This window comes from Chionomys nivalis, chromosome 18 (assembly GCF_950005125.1).
Source record: "Chionomys nivalis chromosome 18, mChiNiv1.1, whole genome shotgun sequence".
Lineage (NCBI taxonomy): Eukaryota > Metazoa > Chordata > Mammalia > Rodentia > Cricetidae > Chionomys > Chionomys nivalis.
In genome coordinates this window covers 44,199,788-44,217,232 of record NC_080103.1, presented here as the reverse complement: position 1 = coordinate 44,217,232, position 17,445 = coordinate 44,199,788, and the positions used below count along the sequence as shown (strand labels likewise).

At 41.1% G+C, this 17,445-nt stretch overlaps 1 protein-coding gene across 1 annotated transcript in view; it reads right to left on the bottom strand.

Moving 5' to 3' along the window:
• Positions 1-17,445, bottom strand: part of Cenpe (centromere protein E) — a 59,149-nt gene that overhangs the window by 20,259 nt on the left and 21,445 nt on the right. Inside the window, exons 22-36 of the mRNA XM_057793282.1 lie at positions 15,812-16,126; positions 15,416-15,688; positions 15,145-15,300; positions 13,638-13,838; positions 12,410-12,568; positions 10,457-10,747; positions 10,186-10,335; positions 8,925-9,206; positions 6,626-6,784; positions 6,152-6,436; positions 5,472-5,759; positions 4,960-5,055; positions 4,252-4,533; positions 3,487-3,645; positions 1,908-2,168 (exon numbers count right to left, since the gene is read on the bottom strand). Coding sequence (XP_057649265.1) covers positions 1,908-2,168; positions 3,487-3,645; positions 4,252-4,533; positions 4,960-5,055; positions 5,472-5,759; positions 6,152-6,436; positions 6,626-6,784; positions 8,925-9,206; positions 10,186-10,335; positions 10,457-10,747; positions 12,410-12,568; positions 13,638-13,838; positions 15,145-15,300; positions 15,416-15,688; positions 15,812-16,126 — 3,357 coding nt within the window. The remainder of the gene's footprint in view (positions 1-1,907; positions 2,169-3,486; positions 3,646-4,251; positions 4,534-4,959; positions 5,056-5,471; positions 5,760-6,151; positions 6,437-6,625; positions 6,785-8,924; positions 9,207-10,185; positions 10,336-10,456; positions 10,748-12,409; positions 12,569-13,637; positions 13,839-15,144; positions 15,301-15,415; positions 15,689-15,811; positions 16,127-17,445) is intronic.

Sequence of the window (17,445 nt, the reverse complement as noted above, 5' to 3'; positions counted from 1 at the left end):
ATGTTAAGAAAACTTTTTAATCTCTACTTTGCTTTTTTCCTTCTAACTTCAGTAATGAAGGCTCACTTCTAGAGTCTATCAATAGAGGAAAGGCGGCATTTACTCTTTCGCAGATGTAGTCTTTGCGGTATCTTCCACTTACGGTAAAGCTAGTTTCCTTCTGTGGTTGTTGTCTCAGAAATTTAGAAGGAAAATAGTATCTAACAAATCTTTTTTATAAAGATGAAGAATTTAATTTTCTGAAAAGCACTGTGGCTTTTATGCTTCCTTTCTGTTATAATTACGGCATGTTTCTCACCACTTTCACCATCTACAGACGTTTCCAAAAAGAAAATAAAAGAGGAAAAAACCCAAAACAAACCCACAACTCCCAAATCCAGATAACACACACTGGTAATCCCCCGGGCTTCGGTCTCAGAGCTGCTGAGCAAAGGCAGGTCTGAACCTGTGCTCATGTCGCGGTCTTAGGGTTTCTCGGAATTGTTCTCTTTCCACTCTGAGAGACTCTTTCTTCCCGGTCAGCTGCACTGCTTTCCTTGGCTACGATTCTTATTGCTTTAAGGTTTTTGTGAACTTTCTTAATCAAGTGCAAGCTATTTTCATCCACACTTTGCACATAGAAATTCTGGGCCTCAAACGGCTTCAACTGCTCAGTTTCCTTTCCTTTTGTTATAAACTTTGACATCTTTCTCTTTAAAAAGCTGAAGCTCTTCTTCCTGAAGTTCTTGGCTCTTGAGATAATTTATAAAATAGATCAGAATAAAAAATTTCTTCACAGAAGGGCAATGTCTATTGTTGTGTATGTATATACATATAAACAGAGTATCTTTTGAAATCAATGTTTCAGATTTTAACAGTGTTTGCAGTCTTGACTTTACTGAAATCCTCCCAAATTCAAGTTTTTGAGTTTCATGTTGGTGCTCAAAAACCTTTCTAAAATTGAGCATTTTGGACACTAGACCAGAAATTCTTAGCCCATATTTGTGTATTTTATCACTGCTTCTAAGAGACTAAATACGCTCAAAGAAAAATATATGCTCAGTTAGAAACAAGCTCTACAGTATGCCTGGGGTACAAGATGGTCAAAGGAGCCAGGCTTTAATCCCAGAACTCAGGAAGCAGAGACAAGAGATCTCTGTGAGTTCGAGGCAAGCCTGGTCTACAGAGTGAGTTCTAGGACAGCCAGGGCTATAAAGAGAGACCCCTGTCTTGAAAAACAAACAAAACTCAAAACCAACACAAAAACAGACCAAAGGAGCCAGAGTACAAGTTCTGACCCTATTTTCCCCACTCTTTGACCTGTTTTTCTCTTTCACAGTCTTTTAAGGGCAGAGTCACATAAATAATGTGAGGCCTAGAATTCCATCATAGGGATGAGCCCTATGTAGCCAGTGCCTTGCAGGTGGATACTTGGCTTACTTCTAGATTTTGGTCACTACAAATCACTATACAGAACAATGTATTTTTGCTAAATCAGCCAATCTATTGGCTGGGTAAATTCCTAGAAGTGGTACTGCTGAAACCAATGCACTGTACGTACTGGTAAGTTTTCAAAGATGCAATGTTTGGTTAGAGGATGGCTGCTCAGCAGTTAAGAGCACCACCTGCTGTTTTTTTCCCAGTTCCAGGAGCTCCAACACCCTCTTCTAGTTATTGCAGGTACAAGACAGACAGACAGACAGACACACAGAGGGAAGGAGGGACGGACGGAAGGAGGGAGAAAAGGAGAAAAGGAGGGAGAGAGGGAGAGAACGAGGGAGGGAAGAGAGGAAAGGTGGGAGGGAGAGAGGGAAGGAAGAAGAGGAGGGAGGGAGAGAACAAAGGGAGGGAAGGAGAGAGCTCATCTCTATGGATCCTGTACTTTCAAGTAGTGGTGGTTCCAGACAGGAAGGCGGCACACAGCTCACCTTATGCATGTTGTCCCTTAGGGTCTCCTTGAGCTGGTCTCTCTCCATCTTGAGCATTTCCTCCATTCTCTTTAGATTATCTCTTTCTTTTATTACAGATTTCATTTCTTCAAGATTTTCATGAAGCTTCTGGGCCAGATTTAAATTCTCCATCTCTATCTTACTCAGAGTTAAGCCCTGCTGCTTGAGTTGCTTTTGTGTTTCACTGGCATCTCCTTTTAATGTAAGAAGTTGAAGTTCATTTGCCTTAAGTTCTTGAATCTGGAGACAAGAAATCACATTAGGATAGACTCTTCAAAGTAAGCTTTAACTTTTATTGTTTTACTTTACAGTTAAGGGTGCTTTGCCTACATGTATGTCTATGCACCAAGTGTATGCCTGGTGCCCATGGAAGTCAGAAGAGGGTGTCAGGAGTCTCCTGGAACTGGAGGTAAAGGAGAGTTGTAAGCCACCAGCTAGTCTGTGGGAATCAACCCTGGGTCCTCTAGGAGAGGACGACGGAGCCATTTCTCCATCTCCAGAAGCTTCATTCACTTTCCACTATGTGAGCGAGGTGATCATGGAGGGCAGAGGAACTGGAGGGCCAGAGATGCTGGGAACTCCTAACTGCAGGCCAGGATACGGACTGCTTTAAAAGAAGGCTGGAGCACAGCTTTGCTGGGAGTGGCTATGCATGCCCTAATCCCAGTACTCTTGGAGGGGAGAAAAGAATAGTCTCTAAACCGACTAAGACAGCAATCTTTCCATCTAATTTTTATAAATGGTTCCTAAAGGCACCCATTTTTCTTTTGAGGTATACACATAGAGAGTATACTAATCTTAAATGTAGACTTTGGGTTTTTGGTGTTTCTTTCCTTTTTTTTTTTGAGAATCTCTCTGTGTAGCCCTGGCTGTCCTAGAACCCTTGCTATAGACCAGGTTGGCCTTGAACTCATAGAGATCCACCTGCCTCTGCCTCCCAAGTGCTGGGATTAAAGGCGTGTGCTACCACCACCTGGCTTAGTTATTCTTGATATATGCATGCATCTATAAAACCATAACCCAGCCGGGCGGTGGTGGCGCACGCCTTTAATCTCAGCACTTGGGAGGCAGAGGCAGATGGATCTCTGTGAGTTTGAGACCAGCCTGGTCTATAAGAGCTAGTTCCAGGACAGGCTCCAAAACCAGAGAAATCCTGTCTCAAAAAACCAAAAAAAAAAAAAAAAAAAAACCATAACCCAGACCAAACTAGACAGCATTTCCAGCATTCAACATCTGTGTATCCTTTCCTTGAGGTTAATATAAACCTGACCTTTAACACCCTGGTCTACTTTTGTTTCCTTTTGAACTTAAGATGACAGGTGGTCCCCACTCACTCGCTGGTATGCCGGCTGTTCTCACTTTCCCACTGTTCTGGATAAACTGCTGCCAACATTGTTGTTGGCTGTGCAGGAGAATGGTCCTTGCTCTTTTCAGTACACACCCAAGGGAAGGAAATGCAGGTCTTACAGTGAGCACTGCCAAACTGATTCCCAGTATGGAGAACCTTTATAACCCCAAAGGCTTTCAGACATGAACAAATGGGATGCCCAATCAATACCTTTTCCTGTAATTTAATATTTGCATTTTCTAATTCCATTTTCATACTTGATACTTCATCTGTCTTCTTGGACACACTCCCTCTGAGTCTCTCGATGGTGTCCTGGTGCTCCTTCAGGTCCATGTGAGCAATTCTTAGTTTCTCTTGCTTTTCAAGGTCCTTTTAAAACAGGAACATATCTTAACATTAAATAGCATTTTCAAAAATAAGTGTTTATCAGTGGACAGTTCTGTGGGTCTGTTTCCCCACCCTTCTTTTACGTAGATTCCAGAGAATGAACTGAGATCGTCAGGCCGGTGCAGCAAATGCTTCACCCAGTGAACCAAACTGGAGGGGCAGGGGGGGCGGGGGAGAGGCTCTCACTACTTAATATTCTTTACTGTTAGAAATCCACAGACCTTTTCCTGATTGGGACATTGAGACCAACCAACTTGCACAGAATTTTGGCATATTGCTTGTATTTGCCATTTCTTCCTAAGACACCTTTAGGTTGTTTCTTTCCCATTTTTTATCACAAACTGTTATAACCAAGCAGCACTGGGAACCACTTGTACATATGTTTATGTATACGCTCATCTGCACATACACTTCTTTGACAACTGGATCAGTATATTATATCTAGGTTAAAAACTCCACAAAGAAATGCTGAATTCAAACAGTTCAAGAACACAAACCACCTGCCATTCCTGTCGGAACGAAGGACTCAATGCCGACCCACCCCTGCCCAGACAATCTGGAAACCTGCTCGGGCAGGACAGAACTCACACTTGCTTCCACTTGTTGAAGACTTTTCCTCAGTTTGTCTCGCTCTGCTCTGAGGGCTTCATCCATAGTTTTTAGGTCATCATTTTCCTTGGTGACAATTCTTATTTCTTCAAGGTTTTCATAAACTTGCTGAGTCAACTTTAACTTCTCTATTTCTATGTTCTCCAGAGTTGAACTCTGGGCTCCTAGCTGCTTCTTCAATTGTTCCATCTGATCCATCCTTTCCCCGAGCTCAGCTTCTACCTGAGAAAGTTGACGTGCTTTTTCCTGGAGTTCTTGGCTCTTAAGACAACCATATAATAAGTTAGAGCACTGAACATAATGAGCAAAAATCCCCAAACAACAGTCTTAAAATTCAATCAGCAAATCATGGGCTTCAGATTTAGACAGGTTCACAGTTTACACAGAGGATCTGACTTCAGTTCCTATCTGTCCAGATTAAAAATACCCGTGCTATGCCGGGCGATGGTGGCGCACGCCTTTAATCCCAGCACTCGGGAGGCAGAGGCAGGCGGATCTCTGTGAGTTCGAGACCAGCCTGGTCTACAGAGCTAGTTCCAGGACAGGCTCCAAAGCCACAGAGAAACCCTGTCTTGAAAAACCAAAAAAAAAAAAATAAAAAAATAAAAAAAAAAATAAAAATACCCGTGCTTCTAGAACAGCATGTGAGCGTACCAAGACCCCTTGGATACGTGATAGTTCATCTACCTTATCAGACACACTCTCCCTGAGCTTGCTGATAGTCTCCTGGTGCTCTTGCAGGTGCACATGAGCAACTCTCAGCTCCTCTTCTTTTTCCAGACCCTTAATTATTAGGAAAAGAAAGAAGACATTGAAGAAAAACAGTTCAGACAGAAGCTATACCAAAGATCAAAGTTCTCTTGTCCTCTCAGGCCTCCCAGTCCTCACTCTTGAGCTGCTCCGGGACGTGACTGCATATTCTAGATGAGCCACTGTTAGCTCACCTTTCCCCAGGAGGACACTACAAACACAGTGCTGGTCTACTTTGTGAGCTAAGGTACAGCACTCCGTGATCCAGATATGTTATGTGTCTCTTACCAGTCCCCTATGAATGGAGAGTGTGAATCTGCTGTCTTTGCAGGACCGTGCAAATGTGTATAGTGTAAAATGCTACAACTAGACTCTTGGGACAAACTGTACACTTTGCCCAGTGTCATTAGCACATTAAGCTGCATGATGGCAGAGAAATGGCAACTCACTCTAGTTACTGTCTCTTTAAGGGTGTCCTCCAGCTGGTCTCTCTCTACCGTGAGGCGCTCTTCCATACTCCTAAGCTCATCTCTTTCTTTTGCTACAGATCTCATTTCGTCAAGGGTTGCATGAAGCCTTTGAGTCAAGGTCACATTCTGCATTTCCACCCTCTCCAGAGTTGCCTTCTGGGCCTCCAGCTGCTTGTTCAAGCATTCCACTTCATGTCCGCTTCCTCGACTCTCATTAACAGTCTTCATCGCTAGGCATTCATGCTCTCTGTCCTCAAGTTCTTGGAGCTGAGAAAATAAGTTAGGTCACAGGTCCACAGAAGTGGGTTTTGCTTGTTTTTAAGAGAAAGGAAGATGTTTTCCTAAATCAAGGCAGGTATTTTACATTTAGTCTAGGGCTGCTGTGTTTCTTTGATGAGAAGGAGGGAACGAGTAACTAAGTACACGTCCTTTTCCACTTAACTGAAAGTCAGCATTTGCCTTTCCCAAATCCAAGTACCTGCTGCTTGACCCACTTCTAGAAACATCACTCGAACTAGTAATCTCAATGCCATCACTCAGATGACTACTACAGTTTTAGCTTCCCCTTTATCATTACAGAAAAATTAATAAAACTTAGCAGGTGACATCACAATCATCTTAGTCCTCGTTTTGTTTCCCACAAATTAGCAGAGACTTACCTTAGCGCCAATTTCTTTCATGGCTTCTTTCTGCTGTTCGCTTTCCACACGGAGAGCCTCCTGTACTCTTCTGAGCTCATCTCTTTCCTTAGTTAGAATCCTCACTTCCTCCTGACTTCCTTCTAGCTCTTTAGTCAGCTGCAGCCTGTCACTCTCCAGCCTCTGCAGTGTCGCGTCCTTGGCTAGGAGAAGCGCCTTGACTTGGTCTAGTTCATTCATTTTCCCTTGCGCCTCATTAGTTTCTTTTATATTAAGTTGTTCCTGTTTCTCACAGAGTTCTTGAACCTTTAAACAAAATAAGTTATCAGCACAAAATATCCAGGCACATGTGCACAACACACACAGTCTCTTTCTCCTATTTTAATGAAAAAAAAATACAGAACAGAAACCAAAATAAATGAGTATGTGAGCAGTAGTCTTAAAGTTAGCAATCCCATTCTGGTCTCCTCCCCCTGCTTCTCTCCCTCAGTTTACCTTTCTCTCTAGTTCATCAGTGGCCGACTCTAGTTGTGTACGAATACTTGACAGCTCGGTTTCCTTCTGGGAGAGGCTCGCTCTTAGTGCATCAATTTTTTTCTCTTGCTCTTTCTGGCAACAATGAGCAATGTTAAGTTCCTCTTCAGTTTCTAGATGCTTTAGTATTAGAGAAAATTCCAAGAAGTTTATTGAAATCTAACCATTACAGTATAACTACTTCCATTTTGAAAAGCTTTGCTTATAAAGCTCGAGAAATATAGAGCAAAGAGGAAACTCTTTGAGTTGTAACATCTCTGAGATGCTGTGACGGCTCGTGCTCTGCTGGGGAACCGGCTGCAGGTACAGTAGACCTCTTTCTCCTCTGACCAGTACAGCACAATAACCCCATGGGAGCGGCAGTAGCAAGTATACATTGTTGGTAACCAGCAGTTCTCTAATTAGATTTAAGACCTGTTCAACAAGAAAGAAATCATACCTGGTGCTGGAAACCGAGCCAACTATTGGGGTTAGGGAAGTCATGGATCTCGGAAGATCTATAAACGCCTTTCTACTAAGCTAGCACAGTCCCTAGCTACATTCCTAAAACTTGTCCTATCACACCTCGAGCATTTCTGTTTCTCCTCTCGGTGACCTGGAGCCGACTCTGCTCTGCATAGCCCCCCAGTCGTCTCACTGCCCTTTCCTTCCACATCCAAGAACTGGTCTGGTCTGAGAGAGCTTCCTGTATCTTAAGGGAATTCCAAGACAATACATTTGATAACTAAAGATAATTATAAAGAAAAGAAATTAGGCATTTTCTTATATAATAGAGAGTATCCAATGGCTCATTTTCAGAGTAAGTTTTCCACATTCTCCCACTCTCCAGGCAGTTAATATGTTTATTTAAGGGCTCACTACATTGTCAAGTGTCCTATTAGACAAGACTACAGATAAAATAGTGAGATTTTTCTTTCTTTCTATGATTTCTGCCAGAATCACACTTTAGGAGGAAAAGACAGACGCTATGACAAATTTCACCAAACAGAAGAGATGAGCTACTCAGGGCATTACTGTCATCATGGTGATTGGAAAGGCTTTCTAGAGAACAAAGACCTGAGAGCTGAGGGAGAAAGCACCACCTACAAAAGGCACACGTGTAAGTCCTGCAGGTGGGGAAATGATCAGATCACTAACAAGTCCTGAGGAGAACAGAAGGGCACAGAGGGCATCATGGAAAGGGAGGCTGCAGCAAGGTTAGATACCGGTAGGGTCTGTGGTCCTGGGCCTCATGGGTCATGAGTGGAGTCTAGGTTTTAAAGAGTAACACTAATGTGAACACATTCAAGAAAATAGCACTTTGTCTCAGAATGGGAACTGTATTAGATACGTGTAAGAATGAATGTAAGCACCCACACGGAGGCTCATCACTTTCTTGAGCATCAGGCATGCATGTGGTAAACAGATTATACATTATCAGGCGAAACACACAGACACATAAGATAATAAAAATCTAAAACAAAATGAATATAGGGAGTGACAAAGAAATAATGGTGATTCTGTATAAGGGTATTGGTAATGTGGATTAAAAAACTGGAGGGTTTTAACACAGCCAACCTTTGATAAAAAACACTGTGTCTATAAAGTCTACCTGTTCGTGTAACACACACGCACGTGCACACAAACACACACACATGCGCACACACACACATACCAGCACACATACCAGCACATTTTGGACACTGTATTGCAGTGAGTAAACAGGAAGACACAGCAAGAGCAGGGATGATTTCCAGGTTTCCAACCAAAGCGAAGAAGAAGATAGAAATGCCTTCTAGGAGAAAAGGGTTTTCTGGCAATTTAATACAGGATCTCACCCCTTGTCTCAGACTCCCAGAGTGAGGAGATTATACACAGTTCCCTATCACCAGGCATAGTGTGGAGGCGTGGACTCAAAGAAAGAAAATATTCTCTTTTCTGTTATTAAAGCATTGATTTTCCTAAGTCAATTTTGAATACTCAAGAACAAAGATGTTCAGACAGTTTCAATTATTTCTTTACATTCAGAAACAATTTTATTATCTGCTTCCTATCATTACATGATTAGAACCATCTGCAGAGTTAGCACTGAGATTTTTAAATGTGACACAAGCAACCCTTTTATAAAACACTAGTTAAGAAGGAAGAAAGAAGCTCATTTATCTAAATATAGTGGTACACATGCCTGTGTCCTAGAACTGGGGAAAGGGAGGCAAGAGAAATATGAATTCAAGGCCAAGTCTGGTTACATGAGACTCTCAACACAAAACAAAATACTCACTTTAGCCAAAGTTTTTCTGGCATCTTCTTTCAGCTGGGCACATTCGACATCAAGTGTTTCTAGCATCATTTTCAAGTCATCCCTCTCTTCAGTGAGACATCTGATCTCTTTCTGACTTTCGTGAAGCTTCTCAGTCATCCCGCGCCTCTCTATGCTTTCTGCTGGCTCTGAATCCACTGTTCTGCAGTGTTCTTCCAACGGCTCCAGTTCATCCACTTTTCCTGGAATCTCCTTGACTTCGTTCAAAACAGGAAGGAGCTCTTGTTCTCGAAGCTCTGGGATCTTGTGATATTGATAAAGCGCAGTGTTACTATCTAGAGAGTACATTTCTTTTTTTAAATAGAAAAGATGAGGAAATTTTACCCAGCAATGAATGTGCCCTTGAATATCAGAGTCTCCCTTAGGGCAATAAGTCTCTCTTACACTCTCTCACTTTCAATCCCTGTGGGTTCTACATGACGTCACTACCAGTCTGTCATGCTTCCAAAGTGAGCCAATCTGTATGTATTATCATCACACTATTAATTCAGTTACAGGCTTAGTTTCTAGACTTGTTCTCAAATTATAAGCAAAAAAGGAAACTATCTTAGGTGTTTACGAATATTCCAGTAAATGTACAGTCCCCATCTTTTGTTGAATCCCAATGCTATCTCCCACGTTTTCTGTTGTGCACACTGACTTCCTATTCACACCAATCGCTAGTGGAATGATGCACTTTGCGCATCATATTCCCACAGGCACCACGTTAGAACTGAGGAACTGTCACGTGTCACACTGACAAAAAGACCTGCTTTATTACACAGTACTTCCAGTGCTTGGCAAAGAGCAGACTGCCCAGTTACCCCATTGTCATCTTTCTATAACAGTTACAATTATTTGATGGTGTCTTATTCATTTATGATTGTTCATTTATCAGCTTCTACTACAAACCAATCAGGATTTTGTCCCTCCATTACCACTGGTTTTCTTTCTCTTTTCTTTCTTTAGACAGGGTCTTACATAGGCTAGCCTTAAACTCTCTGTGGAGTATGCAGTACAGGATGGTCTTAACTCCTGATTCTCCTGCTCCACCCAGCAAGTTCTGAGGTTACAGGTATGCACCAACATACCTGACTTTCCCCATTATATCTGTAACCCAGACTATGTTTAGTCCAGCAGACAGTCAACAAATTCCTAGCCAATACATTATAACTATCTACTTATTTTCCTTCAAAGGAGGAAGAAAGAAGTGGCCGAGGACATGAGGAAAAAAATGACATACCTTTTCTTGCGATTCGGTATTGGATTTTTCTGTGTTCTGAGCGCTTGCTACCCGAGCTTCTTTCTCAGAAATGCTTCTTAGCTCGTCGGTGATTTCTTGGTGCTCTTTCAGATGTGTGTGAGCAATGCTTAGTCCTTCTGTTTGTAGGCCCTTAGGAAGTGAAATGTAAAGAATTTTACAGCACTTACTCAACACAGCCTCCCTCTTTCCAGCTGACTAGGCTTCCAAAGAAACATTTAGCAGATAGAGAAAAGGCTACAGTATTATTTACCGTAGCTTTGATTTCTCTTGCATATTCTACAAGCTGTCTTCTTTCTATTTCAAATGATTCCTGCAATTCCTTTAGATCATTTCTTTCTTTGGTTAGAGATTTCAACTTCTCACAATTTTCCTGAAGTTTCTGAGACAACTCAAGTCTCTCTGCTTCCATGCGCTCCAACGCCAGTCCTTGGCTCCTGAGTTGATCCTTTAGGCTCTCCATTTCAGCCATCCTTTCCTGCATCTTACTCACATCTTCCTCTGCACTGAGAAGGAGTTGCTGCTTTTCTTGGAGTTTCTGGTTCTTAGGAGGGACAATTTTTTATAATTATCATGTTGCTGATACTTTGCTAAATTTTTATGTAGTACCATTAACAGAGCATTGTCTACACAAAGCAAACAGACAAGCATCATTAAGAGTGAACTAGCTCTCTAGACATGCTTATGGTTGGTTAAACAATTCAGGACTATTCAGAATGTGAACCTGATTGGAAACGGGACTTTTACAGCTATAACTGTAAGTCTTGAGATTAGATTCTTTTGGACTACAGTGATCCTTCAAATCAATGGCAGAGAAGGACACAGAGAAACCTGGAAGAGAGGCTACGAGAAAACAGCATCAGAGACTGGAGTGGTGCAGTCCCAGGGCAGCTGGGAGATATTAGATACTAGGAAGAAGCACAGAAGAACTCTTCACTGAGCCATCAAAAGGACACCACTGGCACCTCAACTTTTAAAGGATCAAGAACGGTGACAATGCTGCCTGTGGAGGCACTGGGGAGGCAGAGGCAGTGGGTCTCTACAGAGTGAGCTCATGGAGAGAGAGAGAGAGAGAGAGAGAGAGAGAGAGAGAGAGAGAGAGAGAGAGAGAGAGAGAGAGAGAACAGTGATATATTGCGTGATATTGCATGTCTGGTCTTGTAGACCACTAACTTTATGGTAATTCTGGTATTATCTTGGAAACTTACATAGGTTGATCAAGGTAGCAAGATGAGAAGAGAAAATAAAACTAAAAAGCTAAGAGACTAAAGTACATAGGTATAGATTCCAAATAACCATAATTCCCTATGATATAAATATTATACATTTATCATTTGTTTATTTAGAGACAGTCTCATTCTGTAGCCCACGCTGGCTGAGAACACTCTAGGAAGTCCAGGCTGGTATCAGATTTACAGTGGCCGCCTTGCCTCGGCCCCCAACTGCAGGGATTAACAGCTGTGAGTGACCATACCTAGTTTCCCATTGTCTTTTACTTTTAACAAGATGTTTACAGAATGGCTCAAATAAACTCAGAAGCATCAACCATTATCAGCTGCTGATTTCACTTCTTTGAAGAGTTTAAAAAAAACCACAAAGTTTTAAAGTAAATTCAATTATATAAAAGGAGTTGGGATTTTAAAAAAAAGAATGCTACCCAAAACATGACACAAACTACAGTGTGCCATCCAGCAGTGGCATTGCTCTCATCCTAACAGAAGGAACTGTAGAGTCACTCAGTTGCTGGTCATAGCCTCAGGCCTCACATGACTTATTTCTCTTTTACCAGTGATGCAGAAACCCATCAGCATCCAAGATGGTGATCGTAAGCAGTCTTATAATTCAAAGAAATGCCAACACGACTCCATATGGGAGGAACTTTTATTTGATGAGTAATATTTCTCAAGTACTCAGAGTGTCTAATCCATGGTAGTAGTCATTAATTTTGATGGATGACTATATTACATGATTAATTTAGACCATATAAGGCTGCCTGACTCTCACCTAAAGATGTTATAATTATATAATCTTTGCAAGGACTTAATTAAGAATTTAATACAAATCAAAACTTCAAACTGTTAACATTAATACTTCTTCACTTTGGAGATATTCCTTATTCCTTAATTTAAGACTAGTGGAAAAGCATTTATTACCAATGTTCATGTGGTGGGGATGGACAGTCAAGACAACAGTGTGGGAGGCGCACCTTTTCCTCTAGCTCTTCTTCTACTTCTGCCAATCTCTCACACGCCCTGGAGAGCTCGTCGCTCTTCTTGGAGACTTCGTCTTTTCCCCGTGCAGCTATCTCTTGTTGCCTTTTGAGTTCATCTCTAAGAATTCTTAATTCCTCCTGGTTTTCAATAGTCTAGAGTTTAAAAAAAGTTCTAGATTAGAATTTATAATATTTTCTCATCTTTATGAAATCAGGAAAACTCAGAAATTACTTTTGACTCAAAATGAAGAAATCAAAGTGATGCTGCATAGACAAAGACAACTCTAACGTAGTCAGTCTGCTTTCAGTGGCCAAAAAGACTAAAGCCACATTGTTTTTCTTATGTTTTTATGGCTTTGCATTCAAGTACTGATCAGTGAGCAGTCAGTTCACAATGGCTCCCACCCTTTGCTGGCAGGATGTGGAACTAATCCATTATGAAGATCACACAACAGCAGACTTGAATACGAAGGTCATCGAAACATAACGAATCAGAGAAGGAACACGCTTTGTGTTTGCATGCTAATTTTCATTTAGTCTGTTGATAAAACAGACGACACAATTATAAATACAGAAAATTAAAACAGCACAAATTATAGGTTCTAGGGGATCCACAGTGAATTTCCTAAATTATTAATTTCAACCCATACAAAAACCTTATAACAGATTAAAAAAAAAAAAACAAAAAAAAAACCTAGCCAGGGATTACTGGCAAGCACGAATGACTTAACATTAAAAGTTACAATAGCAAAAGAGAAATATCTAGGAACCAATTTAACAAAATATGTACGATACCCGCAAACTATAACACAACATTAAGAGAATATATTATTAAGGATATTCAATGGCTATTTAGTTTATGAAAAAGTTACAACATCTTTTGTTGCTAGGGAACAGTAAAGTAAGATAGGTACATTTGAAAAAGAATGGCTAAAATTGAAAGCACAAATAAATATAAAGTGTTGGTAAGGGGAATATGGAGCCACCAGAATTCTATTTATTTGTTGATGGAAATGTAAAATGGCAAAGCTGATCTGGCAAATTATTACCAAGTTAACACATAACACCCAGGGGCTCTATGTAGACAGAGACATTTGTCAAAAGTCATCCAACCTACACTTCCATGACATGTCTACTGCATATAGATTATACCCAAATAAAGTTAATAATATCAAAATAAACAGATAAAATGTATAACCAACTGTAGAGAGCCAGATCTTACCATTTCTATATTTTCCTTCAGGTCCTTCTTCAATTGCTCCTTTTCTGCAGTAAGACTTTGCAGTGTTTGTTGGAGTCCACTATTCTCCTGCATTAAAGAATGTATTTTCCTCTGTTCATCTGTTACCCCGTTGTCGTTACCACCTGAAACCAATGTTTGGGCATTTCCAGCCAGTAGATTCTGTTCATCTATGCCATCCACCTAAATACGAATACATTAAAGAAGAGTTTAGGTAGTTAACAACTACCTTAGTATTATTAAAGTACCCACTTACGTTCTGTATCAAGTGCTAGCCTCATATCAGCACCCGAGTCTCCTCGATGACCTCAGGAGCTAGGCACTATTTCTATCCCTATTTGGTAACTAGGGAACTCAGATTTACACAAGACCACGAGAGAGCACACAGCCAGCTTTGGACACAAGTGGACAGGCTCCAGTACTGGTGTTCTATACCTGTTCACTGATGAGAGCCACCTAGGTAGCTGTACACATTGCAATTTTCATGTACAATAGGTTAACCTGACTCTTTGGACATTCATTTACTCAAACTGATTAGATAATCAAGATATGCCTTTCCTGCCTATATATCTTCCTTAAATGTTTTCTAAGTTATATAATTGTAGTTTTTTTATTTTCCCTTTTTGTTTTTTGATTTTTTTGTTACAAAAACAATGAATACTGACGACTTTATGGCTTCCCTGAGTTCTGACGGTTACAGTTGGAGTAAGAAAACACAGACTTTGTTCCTGGTCAATGGGCTGGTCCTGGAGTGAATGAAAAGGAAAAGGGGGCGGAGCTGCAGCATCCACCCCTCTACTTCCTGACTGGGAGCAGGATGTGACTCCACATCTCTGCTGCCCTGAGTTCCCAGCACAGCGCATTAGACCTTTTACACCGGGAGGTCAAGCAATTTTCACTTAATTGCTTTTGTCAGATATTTTGTCACAGCAACAAGAGAGCAACCTAAGGAATACATGAACTTTGGTGACACCATGATTCCTTAGGTACACCAGTGGTGGGAAATAGCTCATGGGGTTATGCTTTGTGCCTCAGGGAGGAGTGGCCTGGCACCATCCAGAAGGAGAATCTATTGCTAAGAAACAGCCTTGAGGAAAAAGTCCAGGCTCCCAATAGTTTTAACAGACTCTTCACGATCTTGTCCCTGTCCAAAACATGTGTCACCTAGTCTCAAATTCTGTCTTCCTATCCATTAAGAGGTTTTAAAAATACTTTTAAAGCTAGATGTTATCTCAGGGCTTTTATATCTGTCATACTTTTCCTTGAATTATTTTCCTATTCTAATTGACTCCCCACTTCCACCGTTCAGGTGTGTATCATCCTAGTTAAGTTTCTGCTGCTGTCATGGAGTGCTGATCAGGGGCAACTTGGGGAGGGAAGAGTTTATTTCGCCTCACAGGTTATGGTCCAGCATTGCAGGAAATAAGGCAGTGTCTGCTGTTAAGGAGCAGCTTGTAGAAGCAGACGGAAGGTCAGCCATCATTCTTACCTTCCGCTCAACTTCGTCTCCACTTCCTCCACTGTCCTCCATATGCAAATTCTTGGACATCTCCTCAGCAGCTTTCATTTTCAGCACGTTAATTGTTTCTTGGTGTTGTTTCAAAGACTCAAGAGCATTTAGTAACTGTTCTTGAGTCTCTACGTTCTTGGCAAGAGAAAAAGAAAACCATTTCCATCAGGATGTGAAGCATACTGATCTTACAGTTACTATTCAATCATACACAACATGACTTCCACAGTTCTACCCGGCTGAAACATACCATGTTTACAGTGTCCTGAATGTCACTTCTCAGTTGGTCCCTCTCCATCTGCAGGCTTGTTTGGAGTTGTTTTAAGTCTTCCTTTTCTTGGGTTAAGACTCTTACTTCTTCCAAGGTTTGCTGAAGCCTCTCACTGAGCAGTGCTCTCTCCTTCTCTGCAGACTGCAGGCTGGACTCTCTGCATTCTAACTGCGTTCTCAGCTCGTCCATTTTATCTGACCTCTCTTGACTCTCATTTGTTTTCTGCTGAAGCTCTTGAGTCTTGTGGGAAAGCTTTAAAGAAAAAGTGTGATAGAGTAAAAGCAGAACGTTGTATCACACGTAGACAGACTCACGTGCATGTAGACCACACTCAGGAAAGCAGAAGCCCATTTCTTGTTGACAGTTTGTACCAACCTCAGCCTTCAAGGAATCCAAACTTGAACCAAGGTTTTCTGCTTCTTTAGAGAGATTTCCTATTTCCTGTTTCATCTTCTCATTGTCCTCCAGAACCACTTCATATTTCTGCTCGAGTTCCACGTGAAGGGCTTCCAGTGTTTGGTATGCTTCCTCTCTGCTTTTGCAATTCAGCTGGGAAGCTGGAAGGTCGTCTTTAGTCCTTCCAATTTCTTCAAGTAAAGCTTGAATTCTACTGTCCTTATCAGCTACTTCAGAAAACAAGTTTTCCCTTTCTGAGGTTCTTAAACAGAGCTCTTCAGATTTCTCATGCAGCTGTGGAAAACAAGTCAGAATTAGGGATGGTAGCAAAATTTGATAGATACCCTGAAACAACTTTCTGGAAACTTTGAACGTTAGCAAAGGTTGTGAGGAATGAATGGCAGTCATTTTCATTTGCGGCTCTGAGGGTCGACCTCAGAGCACCGTGCACAGCAGCAAGCACACAGCCATTCAGTCTGTCTACAGCAGACGGCAACGTTCTTGTCATTATCTCTCCATGTAGCCTGTTTAATCCGTCTTAAATGCTTGTTTCATGTCTTTGAGTTCCAGTTAAAGAATACACGGAGAAAGAGCAGTAGAAACAGTTAACTGAGATTTATTTAGTTCCCAAGTTACCACTTCAAAGTGTTTTTTAATATGTCTGTGTGGCAGGCACTTTACGTTTTCCTCAAAACTCAACCCCCCTTCCCCCATTCCCCAACTAAACATTGACTGCAATTCAAATTCCTAAACATTTAATACATGGACAAACTAGGCTTTTAAGAATTACATAAGAAGCAGCATTAAAAAAAATTTAAAATTTTTCTTTAATTGATTTTATTGAGCTATATATTTTTCTCTGAGAAGCATCATTTTAAATAATGAAATAATCCACAATATATTTATGGATAGTTTACTCATTGTGAAAGGGGAAGATGAGAGAGCTAAAAAGCCCACCAAGAGAAGGGCAAAAGCACAGAGGTTAGCGGCTGGCTGAGGGGCACACCGTGAGGCTCAGCGCCAGCCTGACAGCCATGTTCGGGGACTGAAAAGAGCACCTGTTGGTCTTTCCGTGCACTGAGTGCTCAAGGGACTCCGCTGTTACACGTTTACAGCATAAATAAAATAATGCTTCATTCTTTAGCAAGATGTTTCCATAGAGTAAGCACTCAAATTCTTGGCACTTTTATTTCTTTTAGGAAAACAGACAGACAGAGAAGCTGATGGATGAGTTTGCAGATGTGTTTACTAACCAGGAAAACTTATAGTGGCTACAAAAACTATCAGCGCTAGCCTTTAACCTTGCTACATTTTATTTTGAAATTTATTTTTCTCATGTGTTTGGATGCTTATGTATGTATGTATATCTATGCACCATTTGCATGCAGTGTTCATGGAGGTCATATCAAGGCTTCAGATCCCCTTGGAACTGAAGTTAACAGGGTAAGTTGTGAATTGCAACGTGGGTGCTGGGAATCAAACTTGACTCCTCTGGGAGACTAGTCAGTGCTCATAACCACCGAGCTCTCTCTCTCTTCCCTTGCTATTTTTTAAATATGGAATTTTAAAATTTAGTCTTGAGAATATCAAACATAAATATGATGTATTTCAAT